This window comes from Octopus bimaculoides, chromosome 1 (genome assembly GCF_046866305.1).
Source record: "Octopus bimaculoides isolate indiv1 chromosome 1, ASM4686630v1, whole genome shotgun sequence".
Lineage (NCBI taxonomy): Eukaryota > Metazoa > Mollusca > Cephalopoda > Octopoda > Octopodidae > Octopus > Octopus bimaculoides.
This window is the reverse complement of record NC_142928.1, coordinates 150245084-150264029: the sequence shown is the minus strand read 5'-3', so window position 1 is coordinate 150264029 and position 18946 is coordinate 150245084. Positions and strand designations below refer to the sequence as shown.

At 38.5% G+C, this 18946-nt stretch overlaps 1 protein-coding gene across 13 annotated transcripts in view; it reads left to right on the top strand.

The window, feature by feature from the left end:
* LOC106881254 (sodium-independent sulfate anion transporter-like) overlaps nt 1-18946 on the top strand; it is a 169609-nt gene that overhangs the window by 7077 nt on the left and 143586 nt on the right. For 3 of the 13 annotated variants that reach the window (XM_089359775.1, XM_089359797.1, XM_089359784.1), the window contains exon 1: nt 1823-2035. The exons of 3 other annotated variants lie outside the window; for them this stretch is intronic. In XM_089359775.1, coding sequence (XP_089215901.1) covers nt 1997-2035 — 39 coding nt within the window. In that variant the 5' untranslated portion in view covers nt 1823-1996. Of the gene's footprint in view, nt 1-1821; nt 2036-6307; nt 6491-13033; nt 13165-18946 lie in introns of those variants that run through there. 7 more of the 13 variants (XM_089359835.1, XM_089359824.1, XM_089359815.1 and 4 more) reach the window with 6 other exon arrangements.

Here is an 18946-nt window from a genome sequence, read left to right as displayed (position 1 = left end):
AATTTGGTGGGGTACAATGAGGAGTTTTTGCTGCATTTTAGACTTTGAGACAATGTATTTTTTTTTACAAACGTTCACTACCTTACAAAAACTATATCAGCTAAGCAAATGACTTCTTTAAATGCATCGCAAGCATTATACCATGACCTGATCATAATTTCAGAAAATTATTGCCGTTCTCTTTCAGCATACAAAAAGACAATTTTCGGTGGTGCAGAATAAGTAAGCCAAGATATAATTAAGTTGTTGCTTCAATTCTCCAGAATTTCATTTGAAAACAGATTCGTGTACATCGATATACATCCCCAAACATCAGAAAGATCAGAAATGCAAAATCAAATTAAAATATCTAGCTCATATGAAAGAGAATCATGGAAAAATGGTACATAAGAAATTAACGAAACACGACTAAATAAAAAAAAAAGAAAGTCAACATAAAATATTCTCCATAGCTTCTTCACGATCTACTGGAGTGGCTCTCTTCCCGATATATTTACGCAACATGCAGTTAAAGAGAAGAAATTAGTCATTACTCATTTTACCCCATTTGAAACATCATTTTTTTGAAACTTGAAAAATTATCAAATTAGACATTAGTGTGGGGACCAACTGAGAACTGAAATTGCAAATTATTTAAAATATAAAAATATAATTTTCAACAGAGAGAATTTATCAAAATAGAAAACAAATGAAGTTTGAAGTTTAAAAATAATAGGATCGACCACTCACGACTAGCTAGCGCGGACGCGAGTACCCTTATACTCTGTGTTGTGTTTTCAAACGCATGGATATAGGTGTCAAATTTGTTCCAATAACTTTCGGGTAATAGATAGAGAGAGAGACAGACAGACAGACATATAGCTCGCTCCGGCCAGTCATGGTATTAGCTGTCAGTAGCCAAAGAATCGACAGGCCAGCAACAGGCATGCAGGCAGACAGGCAGATACTTCACTAGCAGTGAGCACTTTCACTTCTGACAGCTAATAGCATGACAGTGCCTTTAATTACAATTGGATCAAAGTTGAGGGAAAATTTCTTGAAAAAAGAAGTACTTGTCACCTATGTTTTGTACTCTCTAAAACTTCAACAACTATGCTGACCAATTTTTAGTCCTAAGGATGATGCACTACTTGCAATTTAATCATTTAAAACAGGTCGGGAGAGAATAACGAGAAATCAGAAACTACTCATTTTATCCGGGTTACTAATCCCCCCCACCTCACCCTATATACACATTCGATGACCTTCTTTTAATTTCCGTATACCAAATTCACTCACAAGGCTCTGGTTGTCCCAGGTCTATAGTAGAAGACACTCGCCCAAGGTGTCCGAACCCGGAACCATGTGGTTGGAAAGCAGAATTCTTACCACACGGCCACTATTTTTAAATGTAAATAAAGTAGGGTGTAATTTGAGGAAGACTTAGGTATTATTTCAAAGCATGTTCAGCGACTATATGCGTCCTACCTTCTAGCTTGACAAAATGTGTCGATGATGTCACAATAATATTTCCTTATTTCAAGAGAGACACTCAAAGAAACAAAGCAGCTGACTGACTTAAACGCGTCTGTTGACAACAAACTTTAAACCGAGGCAACAATTTATTACGGTGTCTATGGAAATACTGTTCCTACTAATAAAATACAATGGTATTATAGTGAAATGAATTTTCCATTAAAGGTCCTTAAATTTATTTGTATTACTTTAATTCATCTGTTTTTTGGTGTTTTAATTATATGCTTTAAGCATTAAAACTACATCCTAACAATCTATTAAACTAAATTCAACAATAAAAACAAAACTTATCGTCACTGTGATTGGTGGGTGTGAATTTCGTGTTGTTAAGGCAGTTTGACCCGGTGACTCAATTTCATTTTCGCAGAATTTACTTCAGTTTTTATTTCTTTAACTAATTTCTCATAGTGAACCAGAAGAAGATCTAAATCTTCTGAACATAATCCAATAATTTACCCAAAACCTCTTTCTACCAGTATGTATGAATGACTGGGACCAAACTGAGAAACACGCAAAAAAAGTATGTTTTTGTTTATCGTTGTTTTATTCATTCTACTTTATTCACACTATTTTATTCGTACTATTTAACTTCGGTATAAAACCTACAAATGAAAACTTACATTTACGCTTAGGTACAACGACATACACATAGGCACGTGTTATTCTTTCCCGTTGTTTAATCCTGTGTTAGCCCTTTGGGCATTCCTTCGCATACCCTTTGACCAAAAGCATTCCAGCCGTGACCAGTCCATCTTTTTTGTTTGTTTTTCGGAGACAGTGTATCGAGAAAGATTCACGTTATACACAAATGAATCCTGGTACTACTAAAGCAGCGCGGACCCGAACGCGCAGTCGCGCGTCCGCGCTAGCTAGTCTTGAGTGGTCGATCCTAACCCTAACCCTATCCCTAACCCTGTCCCTAACCCTAACCCTAACCCTAACCCTAACCCTAACCCGCGTGTGCAAATGAATACGTGTTTAGGGTTAGGGTTAGGGTTAGGATCGACCACTCACGACTAGCTAGCGCGGACGCGCGACTGCGCGTTCGGGTCCTCGCTGCTTTAGTAGTACCATGAATCCTTTTGCTTATTTGTTAGGTGTTTTGTGTATGAAACGAGAAGATGGGATTTATGTGAAATTTGACAGCTATTTCTAGCAAGTTGAAAGACCACATAGGAGTTTCTCCGTTGAGTGCTATTGCGTCACCTGAAAATAAATCTCGATGTTAGTGGCGGTGGAGGTTGGAAAGCTGGGCCTATGAATCTCAATTTCAATCCATTCAATGAGTTTCCGCAAAATTCCCATTTGCATAAGTTGCACTCATAAAGATTGTGTAAGTTGAGACTAGAATAGAAAATACTTAAGTGTCACGTTATAGGATCTGACTACCGGATTCTAGAACAAACCTCTTGACCATTTCGACACACACACTTATAAATACTAACAGAAACTAACACGCCTCTTCGAGAAGTTTTCCTTCATTATTATGTAATGTTATATTGGTTTCAATTTTTGGCACGAGGCACTAGGGGGTATCTGGGGGTAAACAGGTTTACAACATTACATCGACTGCAGTGCTCAGCAGCGACTTATTTTATTGACCTCAGCGGAATTTGACGAAGTGCTGCTAAGCATTTTGCCCCGGCGTGCTAGCGATTCAGTCAGCTCAATATTATTACATGGCCTAAGCAGCAAGTTGGCTGAATCATTAACGTGGCGGACAAAATACTTGAGCTGTTTCTTCCGTCTTTGTGTTCCGAGTTCAAATTTCGTCGAGGTCGACTTTTCCTTTTATCCTTTTGGGGTCGATTAAATAAGTACCACTTGAGCATTGAGGTTATCAACTAGCTCACTTTCTTAACACATAAAGCGCAACAGGCCACGATCGTGGCCGTCAGACACAGGTCGACAGGCCACGATCCTGGCACAGATAGATGCATTTAATTTATGTCACTCAAACGCTCCAATACGCCCCAGAATGCAAGAGGACTGATAGTTCAACTAATGACTTTCCAGATAATGCAAAACTTGCTGCCATTATATACTAAGAGGATATTTTAACTATTTTCTGTTTTTTGTGTGTGCATGGTGGTCTCATTTTCATAAAATTTGCTCAGCAGCCCATGCTATGTAAGTGCAAATCCCATCGCTTTATGGGTTAAAGTTTCAGACCTTGTTCCTATAGTAGAGAAGTATATTATTGCATGCTCTGTATATATAAGACAGCATTGACCAATGTGTCCTTTCCTAACTTACAAAAAAACGATTGATCGAATAATGAAATATGAAAGGGAAACAAAGAAATTTGTGTTTATAAAAACTATGATCAAAATCTTAAGAAAACGGAAAATTATAGAACAGCAAAAAACTGTGTGTACTTTGTCTCCAGGCACACCTTTCACCAAGTTTATGCTCACACCTCTAGATACAGCTAAGGCACCAATTCTGTTTCAGGCTAAAGCTGGTTGAGGAGAATTTCCTGCCATAGAATAAATAGGCCTATAAGACAACAGATGTTCATACTTTTAAAGACTCTCATCACCACATCACCATGTTAAAAGGAGCTGTCTGTGGCTATTCATTTAATACAAGAAGGTTCTTTCTTGTACAGCAGGGTTGTATGAGTTTGAACGTGATAACAGGATTAGTGGTGTGACATTTTCATGGATTTACAATACAACCCCACCGTGACTTCTTTCTCTCTTGTCTGCACAGAATACAGCATGCATTAGTGTGTGTATCTCTGCATCATTTATGTCTGCAGACAAATGCATATTGCTTGAATTGCAATGCATATTGCTTGAATGCATGCAGAAAGATCCCTCAAGTATACAACATACATATATATTAAAAAATAATAATTTATGTAAGTCAATTGTTGTTGATCAATTTTTCTCCATTTTCTGTTTACTTCATATATATATATATATATATCATCATCATCATCAACAGTTTAATATTCAATTTTTCATGTTTGCATGGGTTGGATAAGGTTTATTGAGGTAGATTTTATACAGCCATTTGTTTCTATGTCAAGACATGCTTATGCAGAATATTGGAAATGAATGACGATCCTTGTATGACAGGAATAATCATTAACAATCATCATATGGTGTCAAGATAAGGACATCACTGGCACCAAGCCATATTGGTCTTCGCCTTTCCCTTGGATAACATTGGTAAGGAGAGGAGTGGCTGGTATGCATGGGCGACTGCTGGTCTTCCATAAACAACCTTTTCTGGATTTGTGCCTTAGAGGGGATCTTCCTAGAGTCAATCCCATGGTCATTCATGACCAAAGGTGGCCTTTTCTTTTATATATATATGACTGTCAAATTTAAGAACTATATTAGTTTGTATTTGTTTTATGCAAACAAACTTTTTATATATGTTTTCGGTATGAATGGTTTTGTTATACGGTGCCATATTTTACAATCCTGTAAATAATAATAATGGTATTTTTATATAAGCTCAAAGCAATCACCGTGCAATGACTAAAGGAAAATAGGGTTGATGTTGACATTATTACCTGGAAACAAAATCAAAGGAAAATAGTGCAACGGATGTAAAAAAGGTGTAGGAAATGAATATGAAAGCAAAAACGCCCAGAAAGCAATGGTGGGTGGGAGATAGGCTTTCAGAAAATTCACAAGATCTAATGATTTTCCCTCATAACTTTTAGGAAAAAGGGGCTTTTTAATGAAATTTTATATAAGTACCTTTCAAATGGTATAGATTAAGATTATAAAGAAATTTGTGGGGAAAATGTTTTCTGAAGGGGTGGGCAGAGGACTTCGGAAAATTCACAAGATCCAATGGTTTTCCCTAATAACTTTGAGGAAAATCATTATCTTTCTACTTTCAAACCCACATAGGAAACGAATCTGAAAACAAAAATGTGCGGAAAGCAACGGGGTTAGGAGGACTTTGGAAAGAGCCTGGTGTTGCCATCCGGTTTCACCAGTCCTCAGTCAAATCGTCCAACCCATGCCAGCATGGAAAGCAGACGTTAAACGATGATGATGATATATATAATATGTGTGTGTGTGTATGTATATACATATACACTCTAAACGATGATGATGATATGTATGTATATATATATACACACATGCACACACACACACATACACACATATATCATCATCATCATCATCATCATCGTTTAACGTCCGCTTTCCATGCTAGCATGGGTTGGACGACTTGACTGAGGACTGGTGAAACCGGATGGCAACACCAGGCTCCAATCTAAATTTGGCAGAGTTTCTACAGCTGGATGCCCTTCCTAACACCAACCACTCAGAGAGTGTAGTGGGTGCTTTTACGTGTCACCCGCACGAAAACGGCCACGCTCGAAATGGTGTCTTTTATGTGCCACCCGCACAAGCCAGTCCAGGGGCACTGGCAACGATCTCGCTCGAAAATCCTACGGGAGCCAGTCAGGCGGTACTGGCAACGGCCACGCTCAAAATGGTGCATCTCATGTGCCACCCGCACAAGAACCAGTCCAGGGGCACTGGCAACGATCTTACTTGGCTTGCTGGGTCTTCTCACGCACAGCACATTTCCAAAGGTCTCGGTCAGTAGTCATCGCCTCGGTGAGGCCCAATGTACGAAGGTCTTGCCTCACCACCTCAGCCCAGGTCTTCCTGGGCCTACCTCTTCCACGGGTTCCCTCAACTGTTAGGGTGTGGCACTTTTTCACGCAGCTATCCTCATCCATTCTCACCACATGTCCATACCAGCGCAATCGTCTCTCTTGCACGCCACAACTGATGCTTCTAATGTTCAGCTTTTCTCTCAAGATACTTACACTCTGACGGGTATTCACATTGTCATTACACATCCAACGGAGCATACTGGCTTCATTCCTTGCGAACTTACGTATGTCCTCAGCAGTTACAGCCCATAAACATGTATACAGTAATACACAAAGTGGAAATATTGAACTTGGACCTTTGATTCAAACTTGTTGGTAAGATAAGTATGAGTAGCTTTTTCTTCTTCATGTTGCTTATAGTGTCCCCATTTCAGATCAGATGTCCTGTCTTTCAAGTAAATATGATATTCTCACTTAGGTACATCTGCTTCTACAAAGGTATGTATCTCTATATGTAAATATACACACACACATGAGGTCTGAAGATACGCCGTAAGGCTAAACCTCTTATGAGCGAGAAACTCACGGTAACCCCATAATTCAGCCTACCCCACTATAATATTTACTATTTTACATCTTAGAGTGTGCTTCTCCTCCATATTTATGCATTTCTACAAATGATCCTATATATATATATATATATGTGTGTGTGTGTGTGTGTGTGTGTGTGTGTGAAGACGCATGGCTCAGTGGTTAGAGCATCGAGCTTACGTTTGTGAGGTTGTGAGTTTGATTCCCAGATCAGGCTGTGTGTTGTGTTCTTGAGCAAGACAATTTATTTCACGTTGCTTCAGTTCACTCAGCTGTAAAAATGAGTTGCGATGTCACTAGTGCCAAGCTGTATCGGCCTTTGCCTTTCCCTTGGATAACATCAGTGGTATGGAGAGAGGAGGCTGTTATGCATGGGCGGCTGCTGGCATTCCATAAACAACCTTGCCCAGACTTTTACCTCGGAGAGTAACTTTCTAGATGCAATCCCATGGTCATTCATGACTGAAGGGGGTCGCCTCATATATATATATATATATATATATATATATATATATATATATATATACTGAATTTAGTAGTGATCAATCGAACTTCTTAATATATGTCTCTTCTCCCCCATCTCTGTATATATTTATACATGCATGGTGGTTGTCTACTCCTTATGCAGAATCTGATCACTTCTTGTACCTACTCCTTAGTTCCATCATGACGTCTGATGTGTCTTTTTAAACCAGATGATGTATTGAAAAGACACCCACATTGATTGCATATCTGATTTGGCCCACCAAGAGCTGCAGTTAAATTCTGATCTTTGTGGATCTTAAAATGTCTTTTGAAGTCTTCGTTCGATTTGCAGACCTTATGGCATACACAGCATTGAAAGGTGTGCACAGGTGTATAGGTAGAGTAGTTGGTGGAGGTTCATTCTTCATGGGTCTGCAAATGACTATTGAACCCAGCAAAAGAAAGGCTTGATCCCAGGTTCAGTCCCACTGCTTGATACCTTGGGCAAGTGTCTTCAATTATAGCTTCAGGCCAACCAAAAGCCTTATGAGTGGATTTGGTTGGCAGAAACTGAAAAAAGCCTGTTGCGTGTGTGTGTGTGTGTGTGTGTGTGTGTGTGTGTGTGTGTGTGTATGTGTGTGTGTGTCTTTGTGCCTGTGTTTGTCCCCATCACTGCTTGACAACTGGTGCTGGTTTGTTTACAGCCCCATAACTTAGTAGTTTGGCAAAAGTGACCGATAGAATAAGTACTAGGCTGAAAAAAGAAAGCAACGGAGTCAATTCATTTAACTAAAAACCTTTCAAGGGTGTGCTCCAGCATAGCCACACTGTAATGACTGATGACTCTCCCCAGGCACAAAGAAAAAATTTTCATTTTATCAAAAATAACCATTTAACAAACTTGGGAAACTGATATTATTCTCATATCATAAGCATCAAAATTATACAGCTATTTTGTCTAATAGCATTCATTCATTCAATAAATAATTTTTTTCATTACATATATAAAATAAACTGTGGGTTTTGCTAATAGCAAATGAAAACTTGAAATGCATATATGATGAAGGGAATGCTATCAAGTTTTTTTTTTTTAAAACCGTTAGTAGATATAACATCAAAGGTAGTTTATAGAAAGAGAAGGAGAAAGAAAGAAATTAGCAGAAAACTAATGAAAATACTAACTTCAATTTTGTTAACACTAACCATTCTTTAAATAATATTAACAGTGGGGTTATTGCTTCTGAAGTCAACTCCAATTGCATTCGTTTTCTTAGCAGTAATTCTAAGACTAGAAACTCTATTTATCAATGTAAAATTACTTCCGGTTCTGACGTCTTTTTTTATATAGGTAGTTCTTCATCTCAGCTGTACAAAAGAATATCTAATCAATACTCTACGTTTCGACATATCAATAAGCGTAACAATACTGGGCTTAGTAAATTAATCTGGTATCTAAAAGATCGTAATAAACAATCTAATTGGGAATAGAGTATTCTTTTTATTTCTTTACCTTATGACAAAGGTAAATCTTTTTGCTCCCTTTGTAATAGTGAAATGTTTTTTAACCTATTCTCAAAGAATCCTCTTGTAAACACATTTATAGAACGCGCTTATCATTGCAAACATTGGCAGAAACATAACTTAGGTTCCTATAAGTGATTTCTACCATTCTATAAAATTCGACCTTTGACTGTCTTCTTACATTGCACTTCTACTAAATATATCTACTTCCATCCCTTTAAGCTTTATTTATAATTCACCTATCACTCTATATATCTCCACTGTTAGTTTTCTGCTTTCTCCTTTCCCTACCCACTGTTTTCAGCACTTGACATTTTTATAGAGAACCAATTTCTCATCACCAATCACTATTCAGTCCAAAAAGAGTTCATTTGTGAGACATGACAGCAAAAAAGGGCACATATTCACTCTCTGCACACAATTAGACTCAGAAAGTTGGTGAGGGACACATTGACCCAATTTGCTGACTTTTCTGATGGCATGCAGGTGCCGATGAATGGTTCAGTGACCAAATCCAAGCTTCTCTGCTAGTTTCTCAACAGTTATGATGGGATTTTGTTCCACTAAGGTTTACAGGACATCCTCATCGAGCTCTACAGATCTTCCAGGACAAATCTTCTAGGCTGCAGTTTCCCACTCAGAATTTTTGGAACCTCCGTTGACACTGGTTTACATTTTTTGTCCGTTCCCCATATACTGTATTAATATTCCTCGTACTTTCCATTGCACTGTTGCCTTTATTGAACTCATAAAGCAAAATATGCCGAATATACTCTTTTATCACTTCCATTATGGCTTTGAGAAAATAACTGTTAAAATCAAACTGTACTCTTCAAAACTTGCACAAAGAATAAGTACAAGGTAAAATTACTACTTGCTTTTATAGCAAGTTGATCTGACTTTTAGTTCATGCAACTGAATAAACCACATTATTTATGGGATGACCCAATATATATATATATATATATATATATCATCATCATCATCATCATCGTTTAACGTCCGCTTTCCATACTAGCATGGGTTGGACGATTTGACTGAGGGCTGGTGCAACCAGATGGCTACACCAGGCTCCAATCTAATTTGGTAAAGTTTCTACAGCTGGATGCCCTTCCTAACGCCAACCACTCAGAGAGTGTAGTGGGTGCTTTTACGTGTCACCCGCACGAAAACGGCCACGCTCGAAATGGTGTCTTTTATGTGCCACCCGCACAAGAGCCAGTCCAGGGGCACTGGCAACGATCTCGCTCAAAAACCCTACAAGGCCAGTCAGGCGGTACTGGCAACGGTCACGCTCAGGATGGTACATCTTATGTGCCACCCGCACAAGAGCCAGTCCAGGGGCCCTGGCAACGATCTCACTTGGCTTGCCGGGTCTTCTCACGCACAGCACATTTCCAAAGGTCTCGGTCAGTAGTCATCGCCTCGGTGAGGTCCAATGTTCGAAGGTCTTGCCTCACCACCTCAGCCCAGGTCTTCCTGGGCCTACCTCTTCCACGGGTTCCCTCAACTGTTAGGGAGTGGCATATATAGGTATGGTATATTCTATTAAGAACGTAGTAAAGTACAGTGTAAAGCTTGTCCACCTTTAGATTTACCTTGTACTATCAATTAGTAGTACTATATGTACTTCTAAGTTTGCATTTAGGTATCTGTCATGTGTGAACAGATATTGAAAAAAATGGGGTCAATAAAGAGGGGTACAGTTGGATATTCATTTTTTAATCACTACAATTGTTTCCAAGCAATGTAGTTCTCCAGTTCTGCAGGTACTTGATTATGCAACTGTTTCCCTGCGTTGTGAGACCTAGTTGTGTTTCCTCAGGCGATATATAAATATTGTCTCCATAAGTTTAAAATCTTTGACTTCTGTCTGTTGTGACCTGAATTTACTAGTAGTTACTGAGCTTATCCATATATGTATATACATACATATATATATATATATGTACATATGTATATCATCATTATCATAGAATATATAGATCACCTGCTTGCTAGCTATGCAATTTAAGCAGCATTTTTAGTCTTACACTCACTGTTTTTTAATGCATACTTTTTTAATACACACTTCACATCTGCACTACCTGCACCATTCTCATTTCATTCAACTCACTGTTACTGGTAATTTTCACTGACTGAGTAGTCACAAACACTTAGAAATTGAACCCAGATGACTATGTTTGATGCACCCCCCCCCCAAAAAAAACCGAGTAACTCAATTGCAATTCATTCAAATATTACCAATATCATCAAAAAAATCTGACCATTCAGGCGCAGGAGTGGCTGTGTGGTAAGTAGCTTGCTTACAAACCACATAGTTCCGGGTTCAGTCCCACTGCATGGCACCTTGGGCAAGTGTCTTCTACTATAGCCTCAGGCTGACCAAAGCCTTGTGAGTGGATTTGGTAGGCGGAAACTGAAAGAAGCCCATCGTATATATGTATATATATATGTGTGTGTGTTTATGTGTCTGTGTTTGTCCCCCCCCCCCCCACCATCGCTTGACAACCGATGCTGGTGTGTTTACGTCCCCGTAACTTAGCGGTTCGGCAAAAGAGACCGATAGAATAAGTACTGGGCTTACAAAGAATAAGTCCTGGGGTCGATTTTCTCGACTAAAGGTGGTGCTCCAGCATGGCCGCAGTCAAATGACTGAAACAAGTAAAGAGTATTCAAGACTTCTTGTGAAACACAATCTAACAGACAATTTAATCTTTGGCATTCTTTATCTGAAAAAGATATCGCTATATAATTCAGTGCATTTTAGCCACTTGACAGCAGGTAGTAGCTGTGTAAGCCAACAGTAGAAAGCAGACCATAGCAGTGTCACAATAGCATGACAATGGATGACAACAACATCAACAATGGCAATACACCCTAACCATCTAACTCTAATAGAAAAAATTAAAAAAACATGATGGCAACTACTTTATATTTGATCCAACAACATTTCATGTAAACTTCAGACTGTCTCACTTGTGTAAACATCTTTTCCTTGTCATTCATAATAATGACAACATTTATTTGTTAATGATAAGAATAAATATATTTGCATGGAAAAGAACTTTAGCAGAAGTTGTGTCCTTTCAATCTCAAATCATAATATCATTCACACTCGTGCAGAAACAGCCTATCACTAAATATATATATATATATATGTTGTGTATATGTGTGTATGCATGTGTGTGTGTGTATATATAAATATATATATCAATTAGAAAATGGAGGATAATATGCTGAACCCAACGACTTGCAGACAGTGTATACCGTTGAATTCATTAATTTAATTCATAATAATTGGGCACCCTCCCAGCAGTATATTGGATAGATACTATCCTTTAGTGGGTTGAATCCTCAACCCCTAACTCTCTCGCATTATATATATATATATATATATATATGCTTCTACATATGTATGTATTGTGATAATTGTCACAGAAAACATAATTAATATTTTAAGCTTTATGGAATATACACATTACAGTAAAACGACTGTTATGATTATGGAAGGCAGCTAGATTTGGTAATGCATTTGATATTCCTCATCAGTGTTCACAGCAAAACATACAGAGGTTGGTAAGATACTTACCTCAATATATATTCCAGCCGTGCAAATTACAGTGGAGGCCATGCCCCTCCTTACATATTTAAGTAGACACAAATATTCACTCATACATGCTTGAAACTGTACACATGTCCAGAATGAAGAGCAAAGAAAGAAACATAGATAAGTCCAAGTGGAGACCTTTGTTTTGTTCGCAGTATGATATGATGGTAAGATGGGTATTGTGTACAGGTTTACTTATGCATATGTGTAGATACATTCATGTACACATATGTGTATGCCCGTGTTTGTAGATGACTTTATGCATGTATCTGACCATGTGTGTATTCTTCCTTTTTGGCTCTTTAGTCATGCAAGTTGCAAGGTCATCTCACTAGTGGTAGTGCCACAAAAAAAAAAAGACACCTGTACACTCTGTAAAGTGGTTGGCATTAGGAAGGGCCTCCAACAGTAGAAGCCCTGTTATAATAGAAATGTTGGAGCATGACTTGATCTTGCTCACTCATCAGATCCGTCTCAAACTGTCCTAGTCAATATATCTACATTGAAGCCAAGCATAAAATAATGATGATGATGATGATGTATATGTTTGTATGTGTATGTATGCAAATTTATGTGATATGTGTGTATGTACGTACGTGTGTGTGTGTGTGTGTGTGTGTATGCAATTTTTATGACTGTGTTTGTATTTCTTTGTATGCTTTTAAGATCCGTATGTGTACATGATCACTTAAAGCATTTCTAAAGAAACACAATGAATCAGACTGACTGACAGCCAGACAGGAGCAAGCTGATACTTAGGCTGACACACAAGAAGTTTTAGCTTAAATTATTTTATGCTGAGAAGGAATAAAGGGAACTATCTATACAGATGGTATCAATCTCTTCTCAAGAATTCAGTATTGTGAGTATTCCTATCAAATTAAATATTGTAGAAATAATGTAGAGTGATAGTTTCATTATTTCATAGATTCCATGAAAATTTATTTTTGCACTTATATTGTCCTATAGCCTTAGGTCTACCAGATGAGCAACCAGCTTGTTGTAGAGTATAGGTGTAAGGACTTCATGTGTTGTTGACAAGCTTGTTATAGGCTTGTAATTTGGTGGGGATTGGTATGGCATTTCCATTTTTAGGAAATTAAATATTGTCCCCTCACTTTAACAGCCAATCAGGTTTTAAACTCATTTCTTTTCTAGTTCATTGAATGTTACCATCACAAATCTAAAAATGCTTGTCAAATATTTCTGCCAAAATTTGGGGATATTGTCAATCCTAGAGGCTTCCCGAGACCACACAGTTTGGAAGCAAGCTTTTCAATCATACTGCCATGTCTACACCTATCACAGCAACACCTGCACTTAATGTCTATCTATAAGTAGAACCCTTTTCAAAGCTTTTGTTCATTCAATTTATTTAAGCTTACCTTTAGCTTCTGGGGTCTGTTTTTTTATCATATATTTTTTGTTGTGTCTTTTTCTCTTTTCATGTTGAATTCTTCCTTTTCTATTTGTCTTTCAATTTTATGTAGCATATTGTTTGATGGGGAACACTGAGATGTTGTAGTGATTTTGACATTTAGTATTGAGCCTGCTTTCTTTCTGAATAAATATTTTGATATTTGTGTAGTTTCTTCTCTGAATGAATTGTATTTATTTATATTTTTCAGCGTTATTTCTTGTTTTTTCTCTTAACTCTTTTTCCATCATCTCATCATCACTTTTATTGTTATTATTGTTGTTGTTGTGGTTATTACTATTACTATTACTATTATTATTATTATTATTATTATTATTATTATTATTATTATTATTATTATTATTATTATTATTGAGTGAGAGAGCAGCGCATGCTGTCAAAGTGTACTTTGTACACTACTGTCACTTTGACAAAGCCCAGTACACCCATCATGACTACCCGTCTGATAAGGGTACACCTGTATCACAACCATATATGCATAATATGGTGATCTCATATCAAGGTAAACAGTGCATGAACTCGCAAGTGAGGCCAAGTTAGAATTTCTTCAGGTCAAGTAGCTCATCTTGGTCAAAATGTTCCTGGATGTGGGTTGTTTAAGGATGTTGAACAAGACACCCTTGATTCCTGAGGTGAATTATTCAAACACCAAAGAATTCCTCTCAACACATGGCTGGGCTGTTTCCCCACTACTCCTGCTCATGATCAGAGATGCACATATCAGCTACCAAGGGACATGCTGAACTGATTAAGGTCAAGCAACTGACAAGCAAATTTGTGGTATTGAGCAGAATATTTGCTGTAGCCCATCTTTTATACCAAGACAAAACATGTACATGATAACACTTCCAATCAGTTATGATCAGAAACCATGAGAGCCAGCACCTTGTATTGCATCAGGCCATTATCATCATCATCATCATCATCATCATCATTATTATTATTATTATTATTATTATTAAGTACCAGTAAAAAACAGGGTCAATATTATCAACTAGTCCCATCCACACCAAATTTCGGGCCTTGTTCCTTTAGTAGAAAGGATTATTATTGTTATTATTATTATTATTATTATTATTATTATTATTATTATTATTATGCTTTTGACAGTTTTATGTGATTTTTTTTTTTTTGTTTTGGCTGCATCACCACATGCACGTCCATGTTTCTGAGCTGTGTGCAGCAATGTTCTTCACAAATGTAGATCCACATTAATACATTACAACCAGTTTTGCTTCACCTTGGAGCCTGGCTTCTTGTATTTTGTGCTGCATTACTGTTTCACTGTTCCTTTTATTTTATTGGCTGGTGAATATTGTTTTGTATAAGCTGTGTGATTGTATGTGTTGTGTTTCAGTGTCAGACAGTTATTGCACATAGCCTCAAATCAACCAAAGCTTTACAAGTAATAGTTAGTTGACAGAAACTGTACGATCCCATCTTGCATGTGTGTGTCCATATGTATGTAATTAGAAATAGCTAAGGATTCAATCCATTGCTACACGAATTTTCTTTTTATGTGCGATCGTGATGAAAATCTGAGTCATAATGGAGTGAATCATCAGCTGTTTTTATGTATATGAACTCTGCTACTAACTTTGCAAGCATTACCTTTCCTCCTCTGACCAAGCCATATTCTTTTATACTCTTTTATTTGTTTCAGTCATTTGACTGCGGCCATGCTGGAGCACCGCTTTTAGTCGTGCAAATCGACCCCAGGACTTATTCTTTGGAAGCCTAGTACTTATTCTATCGGTCTCTTTTGCCGAACTGCTAAGTGACAGGGATGTAAACACACCAGCATCAGTTGTCAAGTGATGTTGGGGGGACAAACACAGACACACATACATATTCATATATACGACGGGCTTCTTTCAGTTTCCGTCTACCAAATCCACTCACAAGGCTTTGGTCGGCCCGAGGCTATAGTAGAAGACACTTGCCCAAGGTGCCATGCAATGGGACTGAACCCAGAACCATGTGGCTGGTAAGCAAGCTACTTACCACACAGCCACTCCCGCGCCATATATAGTTTATCTAAAAACTTCTTTTTCTCACAAGTCAAACTGCCATCCTTAGGTGAGAACCCTCTTCCTTTGGTATTTGGGCAACTTCTATATACATTTGGTTGAGCTTGTATTATCTATGGTTATATTTTTCATTGACTATTTTATAATTTAATTTTACATTTTCGTTAGGATGTTGTCTATTGTTGTTGATTCATTTTCCAATTAGTGAGGTGTTCTAGTTTTTAATTGATTGACTTCACTTATGTTTATTTGTGTATCATTTTTTTCAGATTTTGTAGTCATTTCTCTGAAACAGTAAATATCATTTCCCATTGGCCATCATGGTAGTAATTTTGTCTCTGCTTGTTTATTGCATAATCACATATTTTTTTTCTAAGCTACATCATATTTTCCTTGAGTTGTTTATCTGTTTATCACTTATTCATTGGTTGGTTCAGTAATTGTCCTGTATCTGTTTGTTCATTATGTCATTTAAATCCTGTATTGGTAGAGCTGATGTTCTGTATACTTCATAAACTGTTATATTGCATTTGAAGTTGCTAATGAGTTAAACTTGTGTTGAAGAGAAAACAAAGTTATTAGCCAAATGATAGTTTTGGTCAAGAAAAGTAGAGGAGACAACTCTGGAATTAATTAAAAGAACCAGCAGTATATATCCTTGTTCATCATGTACAACAATTTATAGCTAAGTGAAATGTGTCAGACACAGTTCACCTTACTATAAATTGTTGTTCCAATTGTTGTTTAGCTCCCATATCGACCCTGATGAAAAGCATTCCATTTTCATTCATTTAAAACAATAGCATGAAACTGGAGAAAAACTTTACTACTATATCCAACAGGTTAAGTGATCACATTAAAGCTTTGTCTTCCCAATTCAGCTTTGATGAAATATGCAATAGTAAACACTTTCAGCTCACATTTGTGTTTGTTGACACATTTATCAACATCACCACCTAGCCCTTTGGTACCCTTAATGCAGCCTACCTTGTTGCTTGGCTTAAATCTCTGGTCTGATGATAGCTGTTTTACATGTTTGCACCAGGCTTGAAGACCCCAAAAAAGGATCATGGTAACTGTCTTCTATTTCTGATTAAGCAATTTTTAAAATTTTCAACATTTATCCCCTCACACTTCACAGAACCATCTAGTACCAGTTTGTATTGTTTATATATATATATATATATATATATATATATATATATATGAATGTGTGTGTGTGTATGTCATCATCATCATCATCATCGTTTAACGTCCGCTTTCCATGCTAGCATGGGTTGGACGATTTGACTGAGGACTGGTGAAACCGGATGGCAACACCAGGCTCCAGTCTGATTTGGCAGAGTTTCTACAGCTGGATGCCCTTCCTAACGCCAACCACTCAGAGAGTGTAGTGGGTGCTTTTACGTGTCACCCGCACGAAAACGGCCACGCTCGAAATGGTGTCTTTTATGTGCCACCCGCACAAGCCAGTCCAGGGGCACTGGCAACGATCTCGCTCGAAAATCCTACAGGAGCCAGTCAGGCGGTACTGGCAACGGCCACGCTCAAAATGGTGCATCTCATGTGCCACCCGCACAAGAACCAGTCCAGGGGCACTGGCAACGATCTTACTTGGCTTGCCGGGTCTTCTCACGCACAGCCCATTTCCAAAGGTCTCGGTCCGTAGTCATCGCCTCGGTGAGGCCCAATGTACGAAGGTCTTGCCTCACCACCTCAGCCCAGGTCTTCCTGGGCCTACCTCTTCCACGGGTTCCCTCAACTGTTAGGGTGTGGCACTTTTTCACGCAGCTATCCTCCTCCATTCTCACCACATGTCCATACCAGCGCAATCGTCTCTCTTGCACGCCACAACTGATGCTTCTAATGTTCAGCTTTTCTCTCAAGATACTTACACTCTGACGGGTATTCACATTGACATTACACATCCAACGGAGCATACTGGCTTCATTCCTTGCGAGCTTACGTATGTCCTCAGCAGTTACAGCCCATGTTTCACTGCCATGTAGCATGGTTGTTCGTACGCATGCGTCATACAGTCTGCCTTTTACTCTGAGTGAGAGTCCCTTTGTCGCCAGCAGGGGTAAGAGCTCTCTAAACTTTGCCCAGGCTATTCTTATTCTAGCAGCTACACTTTCAGCGCACCCACCCCCACTACTAACTTGGTCGCCCAGATAGCGGAAGCTATCGACTACCTCTAGTTTTTCACCCTGGAATGAGATAGAAGTTGTTTCCTGTTTGTTTGCAGTCTTTATTGCACCTGAACATCTGCCACAAACAAAAACTAACTTGCTAGTTAACCTGCCTTTGATGTTGCTGCACCTCTTATGTGTCCATAGCTTGCACCGGGTACATCTTATAGAGTTACTACCTACTCCTTTTCTACATACTGAGCAGGGCCATCTACCTGAAGGGGTTTGTGTTTTATCTACCTTCCTACTTATTAGGATTTTGGTTTTAGCTAGGTTGACTCTAAGGCCCTTCAATTCTAGACCTTGCTTCCACACCTGAAACTTCTCCTCTAGTTCTGATAGTGACTCCGCAATTAGGGCAAGGTCATCAGCATAGAGGAGCTCCCAGGGGCAACCTGTCTTGAACTCCTCTGTGATTGCCTGGAGGACTATGGTAAATAATAGGGGGCTGAGAACGGAACCTTGGTGGACCCCTACCTCTACCCGGAATTCATTGCTGTACTCATTTCCAACCCTCACCTTACTGGCCGCATCTCTGTACATGGCTCGCACAGCTCTCACTAGCCATTCTTCTATCCCAAGTTTCCTCATTGACCACCAGATAAGGGATCGGGGGACCCTGTCAAAGGCTTTCTCCATGTCAACGAAAGCCAGGTACAGAGGTTTATCTTTGGCTAGGTATTTCTCTTGCAACTGTCTCACTAGAAATAAGGCATCAGTAGTGCTTTTACCTGGCACGAACCCAAACTGCATCTCATCTAAATTGATTCGCTCCCTAATTAGTTGGGCTATGACCCTCTCTGTAACTTTCATAACCTGATCTAACAGCTTGATGCCTCTGTAATTATTTGTATCTAAAGCGTCCCCTTTACCTTTGTAGCAGTTGACTATGATGCTGCTACACCAGTCATAGGGTATGACTCCTTCGTGTATCACCTGGTTCGTAATACGGGTGACTAGGCTATAGCCAACACTGCCAGATAT